At 57.4% G+C, this 25,854-nt stretch overlaps 2 protein-coding genes across 2 annotated transcripts in view; both read right to left on the reverse strand.

Moving 5' to 3' along the window:
* CELSR3 (cadherin EGF LAG seven-pass G-type receptor 3) overlaps positions 1–18,195 on the reverse strand; it is a 30,506-nt gene extending 12,311 nt beyond the window's left edge. The window contains exons 1-17 of the mRNA XM_033071371.1: positions 15,410–18,195; positions 9,583–10,215; positions 7,817–8,039; positions 7,353–7,468; positions 6,900–6,988; positions 6,327–6,484; positions 5,992–6,155; positions 5,402–5,527; positions 5,064–5,233; positions 4,643–4,828; positions 4,398–4,508; positions 3,969–4,137; positions 3,590–3,731; positions 3,285–3,405; positions 2,793–2,976; positions 2,606–2,707; positions 313–407 (exon numbers count right to left, since the gene is read on the reverse strand). Of these exons, the coding sequence (XP_032927262.1) occupies positions 313–407; positions 2,606–2,707; positions 2,793–2,976; positions 3,285–3,405; positions 3,590–3,731; positions 3,969–4,137; positions 4,398–4,508; positions 4,643–4,828; positions 5,064–5,233; positions 5,402–5,527; positions 5,992–6,155; positions 6,327–6,484; positions 6,900–6,988; positions 7,353–7,468; positions 7,817–8,039; positions 9,583–10,215; positions 15,410–18,056 (5,436 nt within the window). The 5' untranslated portion in view covers positions 18,057–18,195. The remainder of the gene's footprint in view (positions 1–312; positions 408–2,605; positions 2,708–2,792; positions 2,977–3,284; positions 3,406–3,589; positions 3,732–3,968; positions 4,138–4,397; positions 4,509–4,642; positions 4,829–5,063; positions 5,234–5,401; positions 5,528–5,991; positions 6,156–6,326; positions 6,485–6,899; positions 6,989–7,352; positions 7,469–7,816; positions 8,040–9,582; positions 10,216–15,409) is intronic.
* A 4,739-nt stretch (positions 18,196–22,934) lies between these two features.
* Positions 22,935–25,854, reverse strand: part of NCKIPSD (NCK interacting protein with SH3 domain) — a 51,707-nt gene continuing 48,787 nt past the window's right edge. Inside the window, exons 12-13 of the mRNA XM_033071220.1 lie at positions 25,133–25,305; positions 22,935–24,580 (exon numbers count right to left, since the gene is read on the reverse strand). Of these exons, the coding sequence (XP_032927111.1) occupies positions 24,377–24,580; positions 25,133–25,305 (377 nt within the window). The 3' untranslated portion in view covers positions 22,935–24,376. The remainder of the gene's footprint in view (positions 24,581–25,132; positions 25,306–25,854) is intronic.

Raw genomic sequence — 25,854 nt, forward strand, 5'->3', positions numbered from 1 at the left:
GACATCCCACCAGCTTCAAACCACTCAGCCCTGCTCAGGATTATTTATTTTCTCCTCAAACACTCTAGCAGGACACAAGTAATTTCTGAGGGGGATACAGATTAAATTAAGCCATATGAACTTCAACTCAGACCACTGCTTCCACAGCAGGGATTTGGGGGAAGGAGGCATGAAGAGAAAGGCACTGAGCACTGTGGCAAGGCCCTCTGGTACTCCTGGCACCCTTGGAGAGCTGAGTGCTTTGAATTCTGGCTGTGAGCCCTTGTTCAGAGGGCTCCTGCCCTGTCAGGGCTGCAGAGCTGAGAGGATTACCAGCACGGACAGCTCCTTGAAGGCAGGTGAAGTGCAGTTGAAGAGATCTGGCTCCAGCCAGCCCTTCTCCTCATCACAGTGTCTGATGGCTGCACCTAAAACAAGGAGGAAGGGCTTGTTGGAAATTCAGCACAGGAGACACGGCTGCCCTGCAGGGATCCTCTGCACCAGCTAATCCCAAGGAGTGGCACTTACAAGCGAGGGCCTGTCACATCCCAGGGCCATCGTCCTGCCTTACACCAGTGCAACCCATTCTACTCGTGGTTTGTTATACCTCAGCAAGCTGCTGCCATCCTCTCCCTCCAGGAGTTGGGTGCCTATGTGTGCTTTGGGGCTGCATCACACCAGGACTGCATACACAGGATTGCAAAAAGGACTGACTTGGCAGGACCCAGGCTGGAAAAACCCAGGGGAACATGACTGTCTCCTCAGGCACATCTGATCTCAAGCTACAGAAGCCCAAGAGGCTCTAGGCATCCCTCAGCTGACAGCCTGCAATGCCTGCTGAGGTCCTGCTCTCTCTACAGGGCAAAGCCACCCCAGGAGTACAACAGCCCTGCTGTTGGGCTGGAAAACCAGCCCCTGAGATAAGCCCCTTCAGTCTAGGGGGATGGAGAAGTGAATGGTGAACCCCAGTGTGGAGGATCCAGCAGTGTGGGGTCAGTACCCAGCATCAGCCTCCAGCCCCTGGCTGGAGCCCAAGCACTTGTGTACAGCAAAGGAATTTCCAAAACTGAATGGGATGAGATGTTGACCACCACCAAAAACACTGTTAAAGCCAGCATGGAGAAAAGTGTTCTCAGGTGGGCTGTGTTACCACAAACATACCGAGCACGAGAAACTAAGCAACCCCAGTGTACCCAGCAGGACTGTGGAGCAGGTCCTCCTGGGGACAGCATCAGGGCACAGGAGCCCACCCACATGCCCATGGCTGGGAGAGGGTAGCAGAGGGGAGCATGGAGAGGAAGCTTAGAGCAGATTCTGCTTGCTGCTCAGAAAAGCCCCAGGGACAAGCGTACCCCCTTCCACCACCTCCAGCTCCTGGCAGTCCTCCCAGCCACCCTTCCCCCAGCTGCAGAAGCACAGGGAGCAGTGCCACTGCAGCAGGGAGCAGGAAAAACAAGAAGTCTCCACACTGATGGCATTCCCCTTACACAGAATAGAGACTAACTCAGTTGCAGATCTGGGCAGAATCTGACCCCCAGGTCCCTGTGCCTTCCCCTGCCAGCCAGGTAGAAGGAACAGGACCTCGTGCTGTACCTGCCCATCAGTTCCTGCTCCCATCCCACCACCCCCCACTCAAATAGCTTTCCCTTCTTCCATCCCATGGCCATTCCTCTCTGGCCTCACCACCCACTGTTCACCACCAGCTCCTTCCCCACCCAGCCTAAGCAAGCGAGTGCCATCCAGGAGAGCCAGCATCCATCCCAGCCAGGGAGCAGAGCTCAGACCTGCCCAGAGCCAACAGTGCAGGCTCAGCACAGAGGGTGGCAAGGACTGCATGCACCTGCAGCTGGGTTTGTGCTGGTTAGTGAGCTGGGAGCAGGGAACACTGTGTAAGAGCGGTGAGACCAGGCAAAGCATCGGGAAAACCCTTGGCAGCTCCAGAAGCAGTGGGGAAAGCGCAGGGATGTGCAGGGTGTCAGGCAGGGAGCAGGGAGGGAAAGCCATGTGGTGCAGCCCTTGCAGCACAGGGGGAAGGAGATGGGAACAACCTTACCTGCACCCCTCAAGCCTGTGCACGGAGGGCGAGAGAACCGGGGAGAGAAGCGACAACAGTTAGGAGCCAAACCTGCCTCCTCCGGGGGCGAACGGCTGGGGAAGGACAGGGTTTGTATTGTCCCCTGGGGCTTGCACTGCCCTATGCTCCCAGACACCCTGCTGACACCTTTTCTGTCACTGAGGACAGCTTTGCTTCCCTTGCAGGGAACACGGGGATGGGGCTGGAGGAGCCACAGCAAGGCACTGAGGGTGCTGTGCCAGGCATGACCTCAGCCTCAAGCCTGGTGAGCCCAAAGAGGAAGAAGATGGGGACCAAGACTGAGGGAACAGCAAAGCCCCAGGCTGGGTGATGGGTCTTATGCTCCATAGCTTTTATCCAACCCCAGTCCTATGGCCAATGCCCTCTGCTCTTCCCCAGGCTGCGGCATTTTCTCTTCCAACTTCCTTCTCCCAAACTTCCAGCCCAGCTGAACGCGACTGAGGTAGTGGAAGAACAGAGTGATATTGCTGCTAGGGCTGCTACAAGACAGCCAGTCTGCCTCCTCCCCTCTCAATCACATCCCCCACTCACCCAAGGAGCCTTTGGGACACAGCACTGCAGCCGAGAAGCCAAACTTGGTCTGGGGCCACCACACACCTGCCTTCAGGCTTTTGGGGCAGCCGTCATAGAGAACTGTGGAGACACACTGGTCACAGGGCCAGGTCACTGACACCAAGCCCTTGGCACCAGCTGCCCACACTCCTGTGCCCACACTCACCCTCGCAGCCACTGGGCGTCACCTCGGCAAAAGGGCTGTCACAGCTGTTGCACTGGCGGCCAATGACCCCGGGCCGGCAGTGGCACCGGCCAGTCTCCCTGTCACAGGAGCGCGAGGTGGAGCCCACGGGGTAGCAGTCACAGGGCAGGCAGGTATCACTGCCTCTGGGGCGGTAGTGGAAGTCCTGGCAGGAGATGGGGACAGTCACAGAGAGCCCAAGGGGACAGCAGCCAAGGCTGGCTGGGGAACCCTGGAGCCAGAGAACGCCAAGGGTTTCCTGATTTTCAAGCACCCCACTGCCCCATCAATCACCATGCTGGGCCAGGAAGGCTGTACAGAGGAGCTGAGCAGGGATCCAGCCCAGATTCGGCACATAAAGCTGGGCCCGGGCAACTGCCAGGCCTTTGTGGGGGGGCAAGGAACAGCATCAAGAACAAGCAGGGTTTCAGGCAAGCCATGGTCCATGTCCCCATTGGCACAGCTGCCCCTCACCTTGCAGTGGCACTGCCCGTTGGTTTTGTTGCAGTCGGGGTCAAAGCCCTTGTTCACATCACAGTTACAGGGCCCACAGGTGGGGCTTCCCCACCAGCCCTTTGGACACTGCTGGTCTATCCTAGGGAGAGAAACAGCCTTCATATTACAACAATCAAATTCCCCAGGCCTTGTTCTGCTACCAGTCCAGCTGCTCAGCAGCTCCAAGGAGGATGGTGGCACTGAGAAGTCCCTGGTTACACACCCAGGATGGGAGGCCAGCATGGAGCCAGGCCTGAAGGCCACGGTCCTGCCCTGTATCTCACCTGTGCTCGCAGTACTGCCCAAAGAAGTTCCCACTGCACTCGCACACGTAGCCCAGGCGTGAGCCTGGCTTGCGGCGACACACCGACTTGTTCTTGCAGGGGTTGAGATGACACACATCCACACAGTCCCCTCCGTAGTACCCTGAGGTGTGGACAGAGACCACCATGTAAAGCAAATACCTTCTCCCTGAGAGGTGCCAGAGTACCAAGGAGTGAATTCAGGGGGCTCAGGAGGAATTTTGCCCTCCAGAAAAATTGATGAGTGTCTGACAGGGATGTGACTTGCCCAAGGCTTGGACAGGAGAGCAGTCACAGAGGGGAGAGGAAAAGATAAGCAGGCACGAAGAGCAGAGGAATGGGAGGGTGCTGCAGTTCCTACCTGGCTGGCAGACACAGGAGTAGCTCTGCCACTCATCCTTGCAGATGCTGTTGGCTGGGCAGGGGTTGGAGTCGCAGGGGCTTGGTACACTGCAGCCAGCCTCCACCCGCAGGGCATGGTTAGGCTTGGGCAGCACGATCCCGGTGATGCTGTCACCCAGTCGCACACCCTGCAGTGCAGGTGACAAACTCACAGTGAAGTTAGGACAGACACATGAGGCTGCAGTTCTCCTGCCTTCCACAAACCCCCAGCAGCAGCCACTTCCCATCCTCCCTATTTAACATATCCCATGACACCTCAGAGCCTTGAATGCCCAGAGGGAGAGTGACACCAGCAGGATGGATGCTGGCAGCAGTTGCCAGACTTGTCTTTCCAACTTTCCACATAACTGATGCACCAAAAAGCGAAGGCTCAGAGCAATGGACTCACCTGTATGCAGCCCCTCAGCCCATTCTGCACCTCGCCAGAGCCTAGGACTCCCCCCACATGCAGGTGTTTCACCTTCAGGCCATGCAGCTCATTTCCCACAACCACTGTGTCCTGCAGAAGGGAGTAACATGAGGCAATGGGCACCAGCCCTGTCCCAGCCCTCTCAGAGGGTGCAGAGGCACCTGTGTTTGCCAAGCATCCCCTGCAATTCCTGTCATGGTGTCAGGGTCTTAGGCAGCACCTACCTGGTAGAGCCCGAAGTCCAGGGTGAGGGTGATGACATAGCGTGAGTCTCGCCCGCTGTGGACGTCCCGCAGCTCCAGCTGGAGGTCGTGCCATTTCCCATCACTGAGCTGCAGCTGGTCCAGGAGGAGGCTGGTGCTGCGCCCTGACCCCCTGCTCACCATGAAGGACAGCAGGCCCCCAGCCAGCTGCAGAAAGGGAACAGCAATGCCAGCAGTGAGCAAAGACCTCATCAACTCTGGCTGCTTCCAGCCCACCCTCCATCAAAGCACGAGGAGGGAAATCCATCCCTGCTAAATGCCTCTCCCCACAACTACCCTCTGCTTGGAATGGACCCAGCAGGGAGAACAAGGTCCCCATGTTCCCAGGGCAGAGAGCAGCAGAGGCTGGGCCATGGTGCTGTGGTTGGGGCCATGGCCATACCTGGCAGAGCAGGGTGGTGTACTGGCCTGCATGGGCCTGCAGAAGCACCCCATCCTGCTGGCGCGTCCGAAACGCCAGCCCCAGGTACCACGGCACCGAGATCTTCACATCTGCCTTGAAGTCCCAGGTCAGGACACTGTTGCCCTGAAAATAGTGGGCATGGTGCATGGCTGGAAAGGAAAGTGGAGGTGAGGAGAAGGAAAGGGTACTTCACAGGGAGCACTAGATGCAGGGACAGCAGAGTTAGTCCATCGCACATGGATCTGTTTCCACAGCAACCCCAACACAGCCTTGCGCATACCCACCCTGCCTGTGCCCAGCAGTGCCCACTCACTCACCATGGCGGCAGTCTTTGCCCCCAAAGCCAACAGGACAGAGGCAGGAGTAGGTCCCCCAGCTGACAGAGCAGGTGCCACCGTTCTTGCAGGGGCTGGAGTCGCAGAACGTGTGCTTGGCATGACAACCTGGAGGTATCAAAGTCACCTGTACCAGCCTCAGCCAGTTCACCACCTTCCCCCAGCCCAGATGGGAAAGGCATCTCTGCTTTCTGGCCTTTTCCCTGGCTGTCAGAGGGGCAAGCCCTGCTGCTCAGTGTCTCCACACAGACTCTGCCTGCTCAGGGATGGGGGTTAAGGCTGCTGGTACTCCTTACGCCAGAACAAAGATACTGCAGAGCTGAACTGCTGATCTAGTATCTCCCAGGTCAGCCAGCTCAACAGGCTCTCCACTTGGATCAGGGGACATTCCCAGAACATTAGCTGTGGTGGGCATTGGATCATTTAGGGGGAACTGAGGGCCTTGTTCTCCAATAAGAATTTGCACAGCTCTAGCTGTGGTGCTGTGATGCTGTTACAGCCCAGCACTACTGCTGTGGAGAAGGAGAATCCATTCCCTGGGCAGGGGCTGGCAGGAGCAGAGGTCCTGGTACCTGCAGTAGTTCCATTGTTGGCAATGTAGGAGGCCAGGTCGATGCGTTTGCTGTCGATGAAGAGGTCTCTCATGCATCCCACAAAGTCCCGGTGAGTGATGGGGAAGTTTTCTGGCAGGTTAGGGACCCCTCCAAGGAGCAAGGGACCTGTGAGGTCCAGGGACCTGCAGGATCAGAAGTCCAGGGCTTTAAGAGGTACAGTGACCTCACACTGGCCCAGCCAGCTCCCAGCAGACATCCTCAGGGACAGACACACACAGCCAAAGTCCTGGATGGGAAGGCCTGGCTCCTCAGGGGACCACCTTGCCCCACCACAGCAGTTCCAAGGAACTCACTTTTTCGAGCTGGTCTGCACACCTTCTGCAGCACAGGAGTAGTTTCCAATCTCACTGCCAAACTGCAGAGCCACTGAAGCATCACATTCATCTATTGTCAAGATGGCCACCTTGTCCTTGGAGGGGCCCTGCACCACCCCCAGAGTGCTGACTTTGGGCTGAAAACAAATGAAGGGTGTCAAAGCACACATGCACCAGACCCAAGCCCCCAAGGGTTCATACAACAGCAAGGAAAGCCCTGAGCACAGCCCAGGTTCAGCTGTGCTCCTGGAGGTGCGAGCAGTGCAGGAGGGAAACCTCTGGCCAAGCCCAGCAAGCAGCCCCAGAGAGGGACATGGGCAAGGACACTGCATGGAGCACATTCCTGCAGCCTCCAAGTGAGGTTCTGAGTGTCAATCTGTCCCTGTACCCAGCTGTCTGCTCCATTGCACCCATCACTAAGGGCTAAAAACCTCCCCTACCTTCTCTCCAGAGCCCCTGCCATGGAACAGAGCCAGGAAACAGGAGAGTTAGAAGCACTCACTCGCGGGGAGAGAGAGCCATGAGCGATGGGGGCAGCTGGGGCACACGTACCTTGTTGTAGTAGTGAAGCTGCAGCGTGTGCCACTGTCCATCACTCACACCCCCCGGCAGGTAAGGGCTCACTACCGTGCTGGACTCTCCTGAGGAGACAGGGATGATGGCAGGCTGAGGGAAGCCAGACAGCCTTCAGACTTTCCCACCCTTCCTAAGGTACCAAACCCACTGTGCTGCTGAAGTTTGTAAAGCTCAGAGTGACTCAACAAGACAGAACAGCAGCAGAGACATCAGAAGGGTTTGGTGTCAAACCACATGCCTAAGCCCAGGGAGAGTCCTGATACACACAACTCATCTCCTGTGCTGTCCACTGAAGCTCACCAACATTTCTTGACCCTGCTTCCCTTAGCACAGGTTCCACCCAGGGCAGCACTCCTCTCCCCACTCAGCACAGGCCTTCTCACAGCTCTCCCATAACATAAATCCCACAACAGGCAGGGCCAAGAGTACCTGTGGAGTATTTCAGCTGGACCTGCCCCTGGATGATCTCCACTGCCAGGAAGTCGTGCCTCTCATTCAAACGTCCATTGTAGAGCAGGAGGCCACTGGGCTCTACAGTGCTGAACCTGGGGCAGGGTAGGAAGAAGGAGGGCAGGGTGTGTGCAAGAAGCACATGGAGACCCCCTCTCTCCCATGGCATGCACCAACATCCCAGCACAGGGACACTAAGACCTGAGCATGGGGACAGAGAGCTGGCAGCAGCAAAGGGCAGAGGCGCTGCAGGAAGGGATGAGCTGATGCCAGTGCAGATTCAGAGCCCTTTGGCTAAAGCTCCAGAGGAGCCCCATGGGGAAGCAAAGCCAGTAACACACGGGTCTGGAGAGCACCAGGCAGTTCCTGGACCGGCCCAGCACAAGAGCAGGGCCAGGTGAGCCAAGGATGCGGGTGTGCAATGGAGGAAAGAGAGAACTCACGAGAGGGCGAGGGTGAAGTGGAAGCGCTGGCGCAGGCCCCGGAACATGATGAAGGACCGTGGTGGGAAGGAGCGTGTGGACACCTCGCAGAAGGGCGCCTCGAAGCCGCCGGCCGGGCACTGGCAGCGGAAGCCGCCGTCGGCGCTGTTGGTGCAGGTGCCACCATTGCGGCACACACCGGGCACACACCGCCCCGCACGGCTGTCCACCTCACAGTTCTCACCTGCAGGAGCAAGGCCACAGGCTTGGGACACATACACAGCAGCCACCCACGTGCTCCTTATCTTGGGAATGCCAGACCTCAGGATCAGGACAGGGTAGCTGAGGGGAAGGAGTCTGTAGAGCACCTGGGGGCCAGTGAAGAGTATGGCAACCCAAGTGTTAGCCAGGTGTCCCCCACAATAGCCAGTGAGCTAGCAACCACTGCCAGCTAGGCATGAGCTACTGGGCTGGGTGTGATGCCAGGTCTGGCTGAAGGGGCAACTTTGGGTCCAGTATGGTATGGGAATGTGACAGGAGGGCATTGGCCACAGCTGGGCTGCTGCACAGTCCGAAGAACGGAGAAGCAAGGCAGGAAGTCCTTGTAATGCTGAGAGTGCCTCCTTGGGCTCTGCCACCACACAAACCTGAGACAGGCATCTCAGTCCTGTCTCTGGAGCGTGGGGACAGCCCAGTGCCACCAGGCTCCTGTCAATAGCTATAGAAGTATCACCCATGGCACCGGGCGCTTCCGAACACTGTGTGCAAGTGGGAGCCACATGGGAAACAACAAATACCCCAGCACCTTGCTGGCATGGGTAACAGGGATGCCAGCTCAACAGTGCAGGGCATCTGTCAGTCCTTTTTCCTGTGCTGTGCCCACAGAACCCAAGGAACCATTCAGCTGAAGTCCTACGCCTCAGGCCCTGCTCCCATTACTTGCTCCGTAATACACAAGGAAGATGAGGAGACAGCATGAAGTGACAGCCAAATGAGCTCATTAACCCTTCTGCTAATGGCTGTTCACACTTCAAATGCTGGAGGTTAATTACCACTGCCTCTGCTTATCTCACCAGGAGCCACCTACAGAAGAGCTCCAGGCAGCCATCTGCTGCCATGCTCCCTCCCGGCAGCGAGAGCAAGGCAGGGGATCCCTCCTCAGTAGCCAGAGGCCACCTCCCTCATCCTCCAGTTGCCAGTTCTCCACAGCCTGTTGGGAACTTGCGGGAACAAGACACTGGCTGGACTGTGAATTCCCCTGCCAGCTCCCCCAGCTAGGACCAGATCTGCCTGGATCAGATCCTGTCTGGTGGGGCACCTGGGCCCAGCCTCCCCTTCTGTTCTGGGTGGGCTGCAGCTCAGCCACTGCACATGGGGCTAGTGTGGCTCCACACCTCTGCCAGAGAAGCTGAAGGCTGGCTCAGGCTGAAACCAGGAGGCAGACTCCAGTGGTCCCAGAGCCCATCACCCTCCTAGCACAGGGCACAGCTGAGAAACCTCCTGTGCCCCAGCCTAGCATAGTCTAGCTTAGTCTTCCTGCTCTGTGAGAAGGGGTGGAAAATGATGGGCAGGGTCCCCAAGAGTCCTCCATGCCAACTCCCTTCAAGACAGATTTCTATGGCAACCTCAGCCCTGCACATGCAGCACCACTCAAACACAGAGAGCTGGGCCTGTGCAGGCACGGCAAGGCTCTGGCACCCGCTGTCCTGGTGGGAAGGGAACCCTGCACAGTGACAGCTGTGCCAAGGGACGCACCCGCCCGTCCCAGGGCCCAGCCCAGCACTCACCACTGAAGTGCTGCCGGCAGACACAGGTGTATCCCCCCTCCTTGCGGGTGCAGATGCCCCCGTTCAGGCAGGGGTTGGAGTAGCACAGGTTGATCTCCGTTTCGCAGTAGTCCCCGGTGAAGCCCTGGGGACAGCGGCAGCGCAGCCCAGCGATGGGGTGGATGGGCCGAAAGAGGGTGGAGTGAGAGGCGATGAACGGGGCGGAGCTGTCGAACTTGAGGACGGAGATGCACTTCATGTAGTTCTGGCAGGGCTCCCGCAGGCACACGTTGTCATCAAAGGGCAGCACCTCGAGCATGGAGGTGCCCGTCAGCACCATGCGCTTCATGTACAGCTGCTCCTGCAGCTCCTCCGAGCTGAAGTAGCGCCCGCCCCGTGGTGCCAGCGCCGAGAAACTGACGTTGAGGACCGTGCCACCCACGTCCGTGTCGTTCTGGATGTTGAAGATGAAGATGTCCTCCTTGGGCGTCGCGAGCACAGTGGCCACTCCTTCCAGAAAGGAGGACAGCAGCGGGGACAGGAAGCGCTCCTGCCACATGTTCTCCAGGCGCACCGTGATGCTGTTGGCCAGCATGTCCTCCGTGATGATGATCACCCGCAGGACACACTGAGCTGTCACGCTGTGGATCCCATCTGTCAGGGGGAACAAGATAATGCTGCAGCTCTCTGCCTGCTGCTTGGAGGGTCTCCTCCCTCCCAGAGCCCTGCACCCCAGGGTGTGGCCCCCAACAGGACTGAGTCCTTGGTAAGGAAGCTTGGAGCCGCAGCCCCAGAGGCTAGCAGGGGCCACCTGGGATGGAGGGGGTGGCCAGTGTGGCTGCACCTTTTCCCCCCATCAGGTTCTCTCCACTGAAATAACTCTCAGGTTTTCTCCTTGTCCTGGATCTCGGCAGCAAACTGAGCTCTCAGGAACTAAGGTGCTCAGGAACAGAAGGAAGTCCCAGCAGGAGCTCTGGCAAACACAGGAGCTGATGCCAGGGCCTGGGGTGTTTTGCTTTCCTGCTGTGCCCTGTCTGCCTTCCCCATGCTGCCTTTTCCTGTGCTCTCCTCCTGCCATTTCCTTCCTCTCTCCTCCAGGCTCTCCCGAGCTTTTGTGCTGGTCTCCCTGCTTCCCCGCTTCTCACCATCTGCTCTGCATCTCTTCCTCTCTCAGCCCATCTCTGGTTTGTTTGATTCTCTTTAATCTCTATTTTCCTTGGAAACAAACTCCTTTCCTTTGGGATCCCGCACCACATGAGCAATCTCCCAGGCAGGAGCACACAAGGACACTGGAGCATGCCTGCCTGCTCTCTGCCAGCACCTTGGCCAGCAGCAGCAGCTCACCCACTGCTCATCGGGGGCACTCCCAGCCAGCAGCTCAGGTAGCACAGCACAGCCCAAGTGGGCAATGCTGCAGCTTCCATCCTGGCAGATCTGTGATCATGGGCCTCTGCCTCACCCCACCTACCCAACTCCCAGAGACCCAGTGGATCTTGATACCCCAGGATACCCCAGACACCTGTGCTAGCAGCTTTGGCCAGGGCAACCAGCTGGCAGAAGCCTGTCTGCTGACCCCCAGGAGGATGCCTCCTGTCACCTGCTTCCCTCCTTCTGGGCCTCCAGCACAGGCTCCAGCAGCCAGACCCAGACTTCAGCATGGCAAGGCAAGACTGTGCCAACCTTGATGGCCCCAGAAATGCTTGATGGGGCTCATTGAGAACCTCACCGCTCCTGAAATGTAGCAATCCATCTTCCAGCCCATTCCCAGCAACCCAACACTGGTGCCCCATGGGCATTACCAGCACACAGCTGTCACCTGTTGTTCCCAGACCACATTCACCTGAGACCCTCAAACCCCCACATTTCCTTGGAAAACTGACTCTCCCTCATCATACCAAGACAACAGTTACATCAGCACATTTCAGCAGTGACTCCCATGACTAATCCTGGATCCCAAGCCCTGCTGTAATCTCCCCTATGTGTTTCACCTCCAGCCCAGCGCAGGGAGGCACGAGGACAACTCCTGGCACCGCAGTCAGCCCCATCCCTGATGAGGATCAGGTGTGCAAATACCAGCCACTCATCCCTCATCCATGCCCCAGCTCAAAGCCTCACATACAAAGCTGCCTTTACTGCTTTTCTCTTCCCATGGCTGCTGTGCTGCAAAGCCTTTTCATTTCCCTCAGCTCTGTTTGAAGTTTGCAGTGCAGGAGGATTTACAAATTGAAACATCTCCTTTTCTTCCACCTCTCTCTTCTACTCTTCAGAAAGTGAAAGCTTTGGTGACCCTGCAAACTCCTGCACAGCAGCAGCCTGTGTGCCAGGACTGGTGCTCTGGAGATAAGGCTGGCTCCAGGCGGGGGGAGCAGTATGCCACAACAGTCACCCAGGAGCTAATCTCCTGGAGGAAAGGGGGGCTGCTTCTCTCTGAAGTCAAACTGCTCCCAGCCCATACAGAGGCAAGGTGAGAAAGCACTCCTGTGTGTGTGACATCCTGCCTGCTCTGGCACAGAGGGCAGCATGAACAGCAGCAACAAAACAGCTCCATTCAGCATCTGGTTGGACATGCCAGGGTATCCAGATCTGTCTGGGCTCAGGGCAAGGAACCGGCATTATCACCTGCATTCCCCTAGGCACATTCTCTCTGCAAAAGGCTCATGGGGTACTGAGACCACTCAGATCTTGGGAGAAAGAAGTGTGAGCAAAGACACAAGTCACACTTGGCATAAGATGCTCCCCAAGCCACCATCAGCCTGGCAGCTCTCCCTGAGGAACCACCTGGTGAGACAGTATCCCAGGATGCCATCACTTTCACACCAGATCCCTTCTCAGCACACAGCTGGGTCTCCCTCTCCTCTCTCTCTCCTCTTTGCGCGGTACCTGATGCCTTTGGCATTGCCCAGCCCGGGGCAGGAAAGCCAAGCATCCCTTTGCTGGTTCCCCACAGCAGTGTGGAGCCAGGCCTGCCCCCACAGCTCTCCTCAGTAAGCCCCCGTCTAACGCTGTCCCACCTCAGCATCACACCCAAGGCTGCCTCCTCCCTCCAAGCAGAGGGAAGCAGATGGTTAAGAGAATGACCCACTGCAAACAGGGAAAGAAAAAAAGCTACCAGAAGAAAGCCCAAAGCTGGCTGGAGGCACTGACCCCCCATGGGAGGCATTTTAATCACGAATGCTCAGCCATTCTGATTAAATCCTGTGGCTGGAGAGCTGGTGCCTGGTGAATATTCATGCAGCAGAGTTAGGAGTCCTAAAAACACAGCTACAGGGAATGGAGCAAGGAAAAGGGACAAGGGGGTCTACCCCTTGTGCTGGACAGCATTGGGCCATTGTGTTTGCAATTCCAAAACTGACAATAACCAGCTTCAAAAGCAACAAAGAGCTCCATGCCCTCTTCTGAGTAGTAGCAACAGTGTCCAAGAGAGCAAGAGCCACTATTCCAACTGCAATGGCCACTCCAGAGACAGCAAGGGTGCTCTGGGGACAGACAGAGTGACTTTCATGTTTGCAGGTGAGGAACAGTAAATCATTTCCAGACAGATAAGTCAGGAAAAGAGATGGGTATTGGTACGGTGAGCATTCCTCACTGTTGCTGAAGGGCTCTGGCAGACCTCTCAACATTTTTATAATACTTTAGCAGTCAAGAGATCTTGGAAGTAAATCAGGCTCCCACCACCCAGCACAGAAGATAAATGTCATTCTCCTGCAGCTGAGCCTCCACACTTGCCACCAAGCCCAGATAAACCAGTCTGAAATGGTTTAAAGTCAATGATGTCAGTCTCTTACACTGCCCTGATTTCACAGTGCTGCTGGCCATGGACAGCCCCTCCATCCCACTGTCCTGCATCCTCACCAGCCAAGAGCAGATTTTAGCAGCCAGAGGTGTCCACATGCCTATGAGAAGCTGAAGTCAGTTTTGAGCTATCAGCCCCACTGGTTTGTGACAGCCCAAGTCTTCTGCCTGCTACAAGGGGTTGTGCCAAGAGTACACACAGCTCCCAGGCAGGCAAAACAGCCCCCTGCCCTGTGTTTTAGGGGCATTCAGCCTCTCTCAAATGCACCATAAAGGCAGGGAAGCCACTCCCTCCGAGGATGCTGACCCTTGGGACACCCACGCAGGTGCTACTGCTGCCTCCCAGCAGCAGGAAGGTGCTCTGTCAGGGTACAGTGTCCGGGCAGACAATGCAGCGGGGTCTGACCGTCCTGGCTGCCAGCCCTGCACACCCACCCTCTCTGCACACTCGACAGCACGGGGCCGGCGGAGCTGCCAGCTGGGCGGGGGGCTTCCAACAACAAAGACTCAAAAACCAAACTAGATTTCCACCTCCACAGCCAACATAAAAGCCAACAAAAGGCACATTTTCCAGCATCTCACTTCCCTCGCCGGAACAGCTCTTCCCATTCCATCTTCTCCCCTCCTCCTTGAGCACACCTCTCCCATTCTCCCTTCCCGCTGGAAGATGACGACATTCTAATTGCAAGGGCCCCCTTGCCACGAGGCGGCTCATACAGGACTTCAGGATGTGATTGTCTCCTGCCTTTGTGCAGGGTTAAGTGTGTGAGGAGGCAGGGCTTGCATAAACATACTGGGGCAGAAGCTGGAAAGGTCAAAACCACCCCCAGCTCCAGCAATGGGCATGTGTTCGCCTGCAGCCGCTCTCGACCAGCCCTGCGGCTACAATTAGTCCCCACAGAGCCCCAGACCACTGCCAGGCTGGTGCTGCTCATACAGGATTGCCTTGAACAGGTCTCCTTTCAAAGCCCTCGCTCCATCTTTTGAAAGAGATCCTCCTCTCACAGAATAAGCCAGATCGAGAGAGCTGAAAGGGAAGGCAGCTGGTAGCGGATGGTCAGGGGAGCATCACAGCTCAGAGCACGGCTCCCCAGGCACTGCTGGCAATTCAGTGCTCGGCCCCTCCAGAGGGTTCTCGCCCTCCCTCCCTCCCTCCCGCAGCCGCTCCATGGTTCAGCAATGGACAGATGCCTCCATTTCACATCAGGCATCCACCAGCTCAGAAAGGCTAGTGGTGAAGGCAAAGCTCAGGCTCTGCCAGCTCCAGGTCCAAACACTGCTTGCTCACAGGCAAGCTCCTTGGTCTATCTTTGTCCTGTCCTTAGATGGGCTAGAGGGCACCCCACACCCCACAAAGCCACCCCTAGCTACCCCTAGCATCTGCATTTGGATACTCCAACAACACACTGTGCAAGAGTCCCAGGCACTGCACTCAGGTTTGTCACAGCTGTCCCTGCAACACTAAGTTGGCTGCAGAAAGGTGGTACTAAGCTTTAGAAGCACCCCGCAAAGCAAGTGCTGGCAGGTGCCACAGCCAGAATCCGGACTGAACTGTCTGCTACTGGCACACGGGTGTTTAAGAGAGCTCCTTCTGCACTGAGCTCAATCCCTCCCTCCCGTGCAGAGCCAGGGAAGCACTCAGTCCCGGCAGAGAGAAGAGCCACCTGGCCTTGCCAGCGTACCAGCCCCTGGGCAAGCAGCCTGGTCATCCTGTCTCTTTCCTAGCCCAGCATCCTATGGCACACAACACAGTCTGGCTGGCCACCTCCAAAGGTGCCTCACCAGCATCCAGAAGTGATCTCATAGCTCAGTAACAATGCTTTGTTCTTGCAGACCATTTCCAGCCTTGGCCCCTTAACGGAGCCCTGCTCAGCCTGCCTCCCATGCCAGCCTGCACACCACTCCAGCAGCATTCTCCAACTGGAATGGACTCCCAATCCAAATCGTGCTACCAGTCCCCAACCCAACCCCCAATGCACAATGGGCTTCCCCAGAGGGATCTCGCAGAGCCCCCCAAACACACTCTACTGAAGATTTAATGATTTTCTCTCCCTACCTGTGACAGTCACCAGCATGGAGGCCACCAGCGGACGGTTGTTGTCCAGCTTACGGCTCAGCCTCAGCTCCCCGCTCGATTGATTTACAATCAACAAGTGTAGTTCATTTCCTCGCTCAAAGGTGTAGAAGAGGTGGTCAGATGCATCTGGGTCATATGCTGGGACCTTCCCTATGACGCCCGAGGGGAAGGTATTGGACTTATTGGACACATAATTATTGAAGAGGATTTGGAAGTTCTTCAGAACAGGGCTGTTGTCATTCTGGTCAATGAGTTTGATGTGGACTGTAGCTCTGCTGACCAGAGGGGCAGAGGTGGCCTGCACTACAATCACATATTCGGGTTTTGTCTCATAATCCAAGTCTATCAAGGCTGTGAGCTCCCCAGAAAAGATGTCCATCTGGAATATCTCAGGGATGTTGCCTTCCACAATCTGGTACATGATCTGGGCATTGGGTCCTTCATCTGGGTCAACAGCTGTGATTTGGGCCACCACAGAGCCTACGATGCTGTTCTCCTTAACCAAGACCTCAAACTCCTCAGCAGGAAAGACAGGGGCATTGTCATTCACATCCTGAATGGTAACCTGGATGTGGACAGGAGTTCGCTGAGGAGGGATGCCCCTGTCCACAGCGTAGGCAGTCAGTTCATAGACAGGAACGTTCTCGCGGTCCAGCCTGCGCACGGTGCGGATGATCCCCGAGGTGGGCTCTATGGTGAAATCTCCATCCCCATCCTCCCCGTTCTGGAAGGTGTACTGCACTCGCCCGTTGGTGTGGGCATCCCGGTCGGTGGCAGAGATCTGGAGCACGCTGGTGAAGGGAGGTGCATCCTCAGAGATCATGCCCTGGTAATGAGGGCTGACAAACTGGGGGGCATTGTCATTAACATCATTCACCATGATTTCAACATACGTGGTGTCTGCCTTCTGGGGGATCCCATTGTCCTTGGCAGTGATAGCCAACGTGTACGTGACCTGGTCCTCATAGTCCAGTTGTGCCTGGAGAGTGATGGCCCCAGAGTCTGGATCAATACGAAACTGAGGGACACTGTCCTCCAGGTAGTACGTGATGCGGGCATTTTCCCCCACGTCATCGTCCGTGGCACTGATCACCACCACGGTGCTGCCCACAGGTCGGTCCTCGTTGATGCTCACGGAGTAGTGGGCGCTCTGGAACACAGGCCGGTGCGTGTTGGCATCGGTGATGTTGATGTGAACGTGGCAGTTGTCGCGCAGGGTGCGATCAGAGGCTGTCACGGTGAGCACATAGCGCCTCTCCTGCTTGTAGTCCAGCGGCAGAGACAGAGTGATGAGCCCCAGCCCACCCTGCGTGCTGATGGAGAAGCGGTTCCGCGTGTTGCCTCCTGTGATCTGGTACGTGATGGCACTGTTCACGTCCCGGTCGACTGCCGTGACGCTGAGGACGCTGGTGCCCACAGCTGCATCCTCGTTCAGGCGGATGAAGTATTCCTTCTGGGTGAACTCGGGGCGGTTGTCATTGACATCCATGACAGTAATGGTGACACTGGCTGAGGCGGATAAAGATGGAGAGCCATGGTCACGAGCCTCCACCCCAAAAAAATAGTGCTCGACCGATTCCCGGTCCAAGGGCCCGCTGACTGTGATCCACCCCGTGGCACTGTTCACCACAAAGGGTGTGTCAGCTGAGACCCCCGTCAGTTTGTACTCCAGGCGTGAGTTCTCGCCGTAGTCGGCATCCACGGCCTGGATGTGGATGACAGAGTGGCCAAGGGGAGCATTCTCCAGGACGGAGATTTGAAAAGGGGTGCTGACAAAAATGGGGGCATGGTCATTGATGTCCACCACCTGGATGCTCACCATGCCAGTGTTGTTAGACAGAGGAGGACGCCCCGCATCCTGAGCCCGGATCCTCAGGGCGTACTCCCGCTCCACCTCAAAATCCAGGGGCGCCACCACCTGTATTTCCCCAGTGACACTGTCAATGGAGAACTGGCCCCGGCTGTTCCCACTGATGATGTTGTAGTGCACCAGTGCATTGTTGTCCTTGTCCAGGTCCGTGGCAGTGACACGCAGGATCTCGGTGTGGGGCCGTATGTCCTCCCTCACTTGGACAATGTAGCGCTTCTCACTGAACTGAGGGATGTTGTCATTCTCATCAAGGACTGTGATGTAGACCTTGACAGTGGCGGAGCGGGGCCCTGGCTCCTTGCCCTGGTCGCTGGCTTCCACCACCAGGGAGTACTTCTCCATCTTCTCCCTGTCCACCGGCCCGCTGGTGGTGATGAGGCCGGAGCGGGGATCAATCTCAAAGACGTCAAAGGCAGCCCGTTCATTGACGAAGCGGTAGCGGATGTTGGCATTGGGCAGGGAGTCGACGTCGGTGGCCCGCAGCTGCAGGATGGGGTATCCCTCCTCCACGTTCTCCCGGATGGTCTCCCGGTACTCGCCCTGCTCGAAGACGGGGTCGTGGTCGTTGCGGTCAGCCACAGTGATGGCCACCATGGTGGTGGCGGAGAGCCGCGGTGCCCCGTGGTCCGTGGCCGTCACTCGGAAGTAGTGCAGGTCCATGCTCTCGCGGTCCAGGGCCTGGGTGGTGGAGATGAGCCCAGCCCGCGGGTCGATGCTGAACAGATCCCGCGAGCGGCTGTTCATCAGCGCGTCCATGGAGTACACCAGCCGCCCCGCCTCGCCCCCGTCGGGGTCCTGGGCCGCCACGGCCACCACTGCCGTCCCCGCCGGCTGGTTCTCCGCCACCTCCGCCTGGTAGTTGTACTGCGGGAACAGCGGGTGGCGGTTCGGGGCAGCGCGCCGGGCCCGCCGCGCCGGGGCCGGCGCCGGGACCAAGGGCAGCGGGCGCGGCTGGGCGGCGCGGGGCGGGCAGCGCGGCGGGGACCGGCGGCGCGGCGCCGGGGGCAGCCCGGGGGGCACGGCCGCCGCCCGGCACGGCACGGCGGCGGGACAGCCCCAGCGGCCCGGCGACCCCCAGCCTGCCGGCGGCGGCGCGATAGCCCCCAGCCCGGAGGGGAACAAAGGGAGCAGCAGGAGCGGTAGCAGCACCAGCAGCGGCGGCGGCGGCGGCTCCCGGTGGCGGCGGCGGCGGCAGGAGCGGCTCGGGGCGGCCACCGGCTCCTCCGCCGCTGCCATGGTGCCTCGGCGGCCGCCGCCCGGCCCGGGCGCACGGCGATGGGCTCGGCGCCGCCCCCGCTCGCGCCGGCGATGGCCGCCCCCTGCCCCACCAGCGCCGCCACCGCCGCCGCTGCTGCCGGGGGTGGTGGCGGCTCCTCCCGCAGCCCCAACATGGCTCCCGCCGCCCCGCCCCGCCGCGCCCCCGCCCGCCCTGCGCCGCCATCTTGAGCGCGGGCGGACGGGCCGCGCCGGGGGCTCCGTGAGGCGGCTGCCGCTCTGCACCGCGCCGGGGGCTCTGTGCCGGGCGGCTGCCGCTCTGCACCGCGCCGGGGGCTCTGTGCCGGGCGGCTGCCGCTCTGCACCGCGCCGGGGGCTCTGTGCCGGGCGGCTGCTCCGGGCCGCGGGTGTCCGGGCGCTCTGCGGAGCTGAGCCGCTGCCGGCCCTAGAGCGGGCTGTGCCGCCCGCCAGCGAGCCCCACGGGCTCAGCGCTGCCGGCCCGGTCTTTGCGAGGGGCTGCTCCGGCCGGCCCTGGGTGAGCGGCTCCCGGAGCCTCCCTGCCAAAGCCGCGGGGCCCGCGGACACCGGCACACCGTGCACACAACACGCACCTGCTGAGCCCACCGAGCCTGCTGCGGACCTGCCAGGTGCCAGAACGGTCCCGGTGCCACCGCCAGCGTCCCCTGGGCCCGGCTGTGCCCGAGGAGAGCCCGGGGATCCGCTGCCCTGCCGCCGACACAAAGGGCGAGGCAGGACACGCTCAGGCAGGGAGCACTGCCATGCCATGCCAGCCCCACGGGTGCTTTCCACTCTCCCGTACCCCTCTGGAAGCAGCACACGTTAGGCATCTGCAAGGATGTGTTTTACTGTGTGAATGAGGACGGGCTTCCCTGTGTCCTGCTCTTCCAGGAGGTGCAAGTGGTGTCACAGCCCCTGCCACCCCAGCTCCCTACCCATGGGCACCCAAGCGCGTGGCACAAATTTAGCTATCCTACTCTGCTTCCCCGACACAGACTCCAGCTGCTAACACCCACAAGGTGTGGCACCATCACCAGAGAGAAAGTTGCAGATTTTGCATCCTGCATCCCTAATATTAAAAAAAACCCAACCAACCCTACATTTTTCCAAGGAAAATTCAGTTTGAGACCCTTGCATTATGGTGATTCATTAATGCATCAGCCTCATAATACAGTTGTCGGTTTGATTCAATCAACTAATATCTCACCCTGATCCACTGGAGCTCACAACAGGCTTAGGGTCCTCATTAGTGTTTCCCGTGCCATGGTAGAGGGACATCCTTGGCCATGTCCTGCTGAAGGAGAGGGCACACTGAGGCAAATGCTAGGGAAGAAAGAACTGTCCAAGGGAGGAAAATAAGAGTAAATTTGGGAGATGGGGATAGTCTAGGATGGCATAGGAAGGGCAGCACACTGTGCCTCCATCCAGTGCCCAGCTCCAGAGGGGCTGCAAGAGGCTCCTGTGCTGGATGGACTGTTGTTCAGGGTGTGTAGCTTGAGCAGGAGGACCCCCATGTCCACACCACAGCCAGGCTAGACATCGCTGGCAGCCCTTTTACAGGCCCTGCATGGCTTCCAAAACAAACTCACCAATTGCCAGTGGGATGGATTCACTGGAGGTGGTGCTCCCCTGCTCAGCTGTCTCTCACAGCACTCCAGGAGCCATGCTCACTCTCCGACACACTCCCACCCCACAGGAAACACCACAGGGCTGTGCAAGGTGCCACAATCCCTTTGCAGAAATCCTGCTTGGGAGCTGCACAGTTTTGGACAGCACAGGCCATCTGCACAGCAAGGAGGGCTCACAGGAGATGTGCTGGCCCCACAGCACAGCTGGGCTGGGGACCTCAAGGGAGTCCAGCTGCCCCTGTGCTGGTGGTGCCCTCTGCTCCAGCTGTGGCATCCCACATGCTGCTGCCACAGCACTGAATCCTGGTAGCACCAGTGCTTTGCTTCTCTGCTCCATGTTCCAGTGCTCCCCCACTAGCCATGGCCACTACCAGCTCTCACCCAGCTTTAACAGATGGTCCCCTGGCAATTACTGTTAGTGTAAACGAGGGGGTGGGAAGAGCACACGCTGCCCACTGATCAGGGGTTTGACAGCAAGCAGGCTCCCATTCCTAGGATGGAAACCAAGGAAACACAACATGGAGTCTGCAGCACACCCAGTATGTCCCCAAACCTGGCTAGCCTCATGCAGGGCTCCCACCACCATCACCCCTGCAGAAGCCAAGGCCTAGCCACCACTGGGGAAGCCACAGGGTAGGGAGAGCAGGCAGGGCTTGTCCTTGCCCTGTTGCCTGAGCTGAGCGTGTGCTGTAGGACCATGATGGGAAATACCAGGCAGGCCCTAAAGTGGAAGCCAGTGCGCTCAGCCTATGCCAGCGAGAAGCTCCCCTGTGCTTACACAAAGCTCAGGGCTGACACCCAGCGAGTGTGGATGTCTAAGCCCCTGGAGAAGCCAACATTCTAATTTATGAACTCCATGGGATGGGTAATCTGCTGTGATTAACTCCTCAACCCCTACATAACACCTCTGGCTTGGGTGGTCCAGCACCAGCACTGACAGGGCTGCGGCCACACCAGCCACAGGCATACTGTGCTCTTGGGGGATTTATGTTCTCCCCTACAGCCCCTAAAGCATCCACTTGAGCCCTCTCAGTGCTGCCACCCAACTGCCAGAGCAGCCCTGGCCCTGCACACAGCTCACCCAACAAACCTCATTTAACAGAGAGCAGCTCCTCACTCACATGCAACACGAACATGCTGGCTTGGATCATACATCACACCTCCTCAAACTGGGGATGTGCAATCAGGAAACCAAATCAGGAGAGAGGCAACACTTTTTAAAAGTAATGAAGGCTTTCAAGTTTATTTGTTCTAATTACCCAGCTGACAGCTCAGGGGAGGAGGAGAAAATTATCAGGGTATCACTGCCACAAAATAGTTGTAATTGAATCATTCCAGACAATAAAGCAGAAGCGCAGGTCACAGGCAACGTATCACTCCCCCTGTGCCAGCCCCCCAACACCCCTCACTGTTGCACCACAATAAAAACACTAATATGAGGAGATGCTGCTCTAATTGTGCCTAATTACAGCAAACAATCCTGAGTGTCTCACCTACATGGAGAGCAGCACCTGCTGAGCAGGCTGAGGACAGTGAATTTACATGCTGTAGTTTGATTCCCTGTGATGTGGGAAGGCCTTTCCTGGGCAGCAGGTGCATCTCTGCCCCTGGACCTCACAGCCAGCTGCCCCCCAGTTCTTCCAGCCCTTGGCTGCAGTGGCAGCAGGGTGGTGGGGCAGAGGATGTTATGCAGCTGGGATAGGGTGAGCAACCCCACAGCAATGGCTCAGGGATGCCAGTGGGAGCCACCAGCTCTGCAGTCCAGGCTCTGGCAAACAAAGTCACAGGTCCTGCCACTGCTGCCACAGCAAAGCCTATGCTGTGTCACTGAGGGCAAGTGCCAGATGAACATTTCACCACAGCAGCAGGTCATGGGCCAACAACAAGCCCCAGCAGCACTCAGAAGCAAGCTGGGGTTGGCGCTGGGGCAACTTTGTGCTGCACAGAGCAATGGGGCACAGGGGAGCCACACCAGTGAGCACTGTCAGCCCTTATGTGTCACAACTGACCCCAGGTGTGCAAATTGCACACTTGAAGGCCACATGCCTGGGGACTTTGGAGACACAGGCCAAAGAGACAGGAGCTGGGACAGTCCTGGCCCCGATCCTGTAGGTTGCTGTGTTTGATGCCATCCCTGTGTTTGGAGTGGCACAGCTTGCACGTGACATTTACACCCCTGCCCTGGCAGGGCTGTGCCCCTGGCCTGGCTGGCTCCCTTGGGACTCAGCCAGGAGCAGAGACCAGCTTCCTGCTGCCAACACAGTGCTCTGCCCCGTGCCTGCTGTCCTCCCACCACTGCACCCCTGCCATCCCAGGCACCCTGGAGCTGCAGGCACAGCTGAGGTTTGGGAGCACACATCCACAGCCCAAGCATGATTCATTACACTCAATACAGACATTTTATACCCTTCCTTGCCCAGGCTCACCGCCCTGGCAGCTCTGCTGGGAGCCAGCTGAGGCTGCATGGACCTTGTGGGAAGCGAACTGTGAGTCCAGCTCTGCCAAACCTTTCATGTGGAGCAGCGATGCTGGGCAGGCCCCAGGAATGATGGCTGTGCTCCTAGCAAGGGCTGCTGCCCTCTACCCTTCCTTGTCAGCCAGCAACATGGTAGAAATAGGCAAGGCAAGAAGCTGAATGGGGGAAAACGACTGCATTACCCCCATTTGGAGATCAGCACCCACTGCTTTGCCTCTGGCAGCAGGCACCCAACCACCCCTGATGCTTTGGTGCCCCCACGACAGGATTGGGCAGGCAGGGCTACACTCACAGAAGTCCAGTTTAAGACATTTTTATTCTTCTGCAGGTTACACTTAGTGTTTAAGAAAATACAGGATCCCTTTTGACATTCATACATTTTTACAGGGAAAAAATAGGTTTCTCTACTAGAGTGGTTATTAAGCTTGGGCATTCCCAGGCTGACTTCCTTGCCCCCCTTGGCTGCCAGGCCAACCCCCTCTGTTCTCAAAGCATCACTGCCCGAGTGGCCAGCCCAGGCCTGCAGAGCTTGTGCCATCCCTTCAAGCTAACAAAAACCCAAAAAATTAAAGTAAGTACAGTGCCCAGTATTTCCAGTTTCACAGTTCCTACACTGGCTACTGCTAAGGAAGACCTGGGGACAGGGAGTAACCACACTGTGCACACAAATATCTAAGAGACCCACGTTAGTGTGTGTGACTGTCTGGACCAGGGAAGCAGGTTAATCCCGTTTGCTAGAAACCTAGAGGAAATAAAAATAAGGGTTCCCCACAATTAGCATAGTCACAAACAGCTACTGGACACCAGGCTCACGCTGCCTCTGAGTACTGCCATGGGGACAGGGAGGGCAGCGAGGCAGAGCTACTATGAAGCTCAAGGCAAGAAATGCACACGCTGCAGGAACAGAACGTGCCTGCCCAAGGGCAGCCCCTCTGCTCCAGGCAATGCTGCAACAGAGGTGGCAAGTGGCAGCCTCACTTGGCAGGACACGTCTTTGTGCTGTGTCTGGCCAAGGGCTTCCTAAGGGCAGTGTCACCCACGTGGCTCTTACTTCTAGGCTGCCATAGTCTGCAAGAAATTCAGATTTAAACACCACTATAGAAAGCAGATTGAAAAGCAGCTGCTGGGGTAAGACCTCCATGACCCAAGGTGGGCTGCTGCCCAGAGGCAAAGCTGAAGGCTAGGAGGGAGTGAAAGGCTCACTAGACGAGGCGTTAGACAGCGAGCAGCTACTTTCCCTTGGCAGGGCTGCAGCACATTGGCACTAGCAGCAGGAAACAAAACAGATGTTACAAAAGCTTCTTCCAAGCACCAGCGGACTCCACTTGGTCACTGCGGGGAGAGAGACGCACATGGAAAAGAAGTGATACTCTAAGGCAAAGGCCTTTCTCTTCGGGACACCAGTGCAGCTAAACATCCCCCCATGCTGGCTGCTAAGCCTCCACAAGCTCTCTGGCCTTCCCACTAACACCAGGTGCCCAAATAGCTTCTGCTGAGTCTTGCAGGCAAACTGCATGCCAGCACCCACCCTGCTCTGCCTGCCCCGGGCACCAGGCCCCAGGGGCACCCCACACCCTCTCTGCCACTGGCGCTTCCAAAGGGCCGGTGAACGCTGTCCCAACCTTAGGCCTCACACAGAGGGATATAAGGTATGAGCTGTACTGGGAGGGAATGGGGAGAAAGTGTCAACAAAGACATAGTCCATCCATGGTTCAAACTCCAGTCCGAGTTGAGGAGCATTAGCTGGTACCAGAAGAGATTTCTGGGAACTCCTTATAAATCTCCAAGATGATCAGTTTCTCCATCTGGCACTGCTGGTCGTCCTCCTCCTCGCCCAGGATGCGCTGCAGGATGCCCTGCAGGTCAGCGAGGCGGTGCTGGTGCTGCAGATAGGACGTGGAGCGGATGATGGCGTGCATCAGGGACAGATACTCCATCCTCAGCTGCCAAGTAGGAGAGGAGACAAACCACAGAGCAAAGTGAAAGCTTTGAAGTGAGATAAACAAGCATACCAGCCCCCATTACAGCATGAGCACAGGCACAGCCACATCAACCAGAGCACATCTCCAAAGGCACCTGCTTTTCCTCAAGTATCATTAGTAACTATGGAAAACTCTGCTTTTCCCACAGCAAGAGTGCTGCTCCTCCCCTGCCCTTGAACATGTGCACATCCCCTGCCTCTTGCAACACCAAAGAGAGATTCCTCCTCCTACTGCTCACAGAGGGTCTCTCTTCCCAAAGGTCCCTGATCAGAAGTGTGCAGACTACTAGAAGCCTGGCAGATCTTTCTTCATATATGCTGGTGTGCCAGGCACAATAAATCCTCCCTTCCTCCTCAGCTCCCAAGGTTGGTTTAAGCACCCAGAAATGTTGTGCACATCCCAGAACTCCACTCTTGCCTGCACCAGCAGGTCCCATGAGGGGCCAGGAAAAACAGCATTGCTTTGGGCCTGTGCTCCCTTCCCCAGTGCCCATGGGTTACTGTGAGTGAGCACCTTGTCTCCAGGGGAGAGATCAGCGATCTGCCGCACCAGGATGTCTATCAGGACCATCATGTCTGTGTGATAGAAGATGCTGGCTGTATCCTTGCTGGCAAAGATGTCCTGCAGAAACTTCAGCACTGAGTGTGGTGGCTGAGGCTGATGCTTGAAGATGCAAACTGGATCATCTGGGGGAGGCAGAGAGACTGTGCTGAGCCACATCCTCCCATTGCCCATCTGTTCCATCTTCAGTGCACTTCCCTTCATTGGACCCTTTGGAGAGGAGGCTGCCCTGCCCTTGGCCAGCCACTCCCATGCCCAGGGACCTCAGTGCCTTGAGCAAAGGTGTGTAATCAGGATGGCAGCTCTGCAGGCTACCAAGATGAGAGCAAACTCATTATGATTAGCATTAATTACTGTTTATGTTTCACTGGCCATCCCAGGTGAGAGCACACTAGCACATTGCCTCTCAGTATCTCCTGTTTTTGCTCAACAGCCACCACTCATTTTCTCCCTGGTTTATTAGGAGGGGTCCAATAACCCCTCTGAAAACCACATCAGAACCTGTACCAAAAACAAGCTTTCACCAGAGACCAGGCTAGTACTAGTCCTGGAAGCAAGAAAAGAAACACTTCCAAGTTTAAATGAGCCACCACATTCTGTTCTCTTGCAAAACACATCCCTGCAGACTGCAAGAGGGGCTCTGGGCCATGGCAGCTCCCCCAGCAGTTGTCAGG

Source organism: Catharus ustulatus, chromosome 13 (assembly GCF_009819885.2).
Source record: "Catharus ustulatus isolate bCatUst1 chromosome 13, bCatUst1.pri.v2, whole genome shotgun sequence".
In the NCBI taxonomy this organism is placed as follows: Eukaryota; Metazoa; Chordata; class Aves; order Passeriformes; family Turdidae; genus Catharus; species Catharus ustulatus.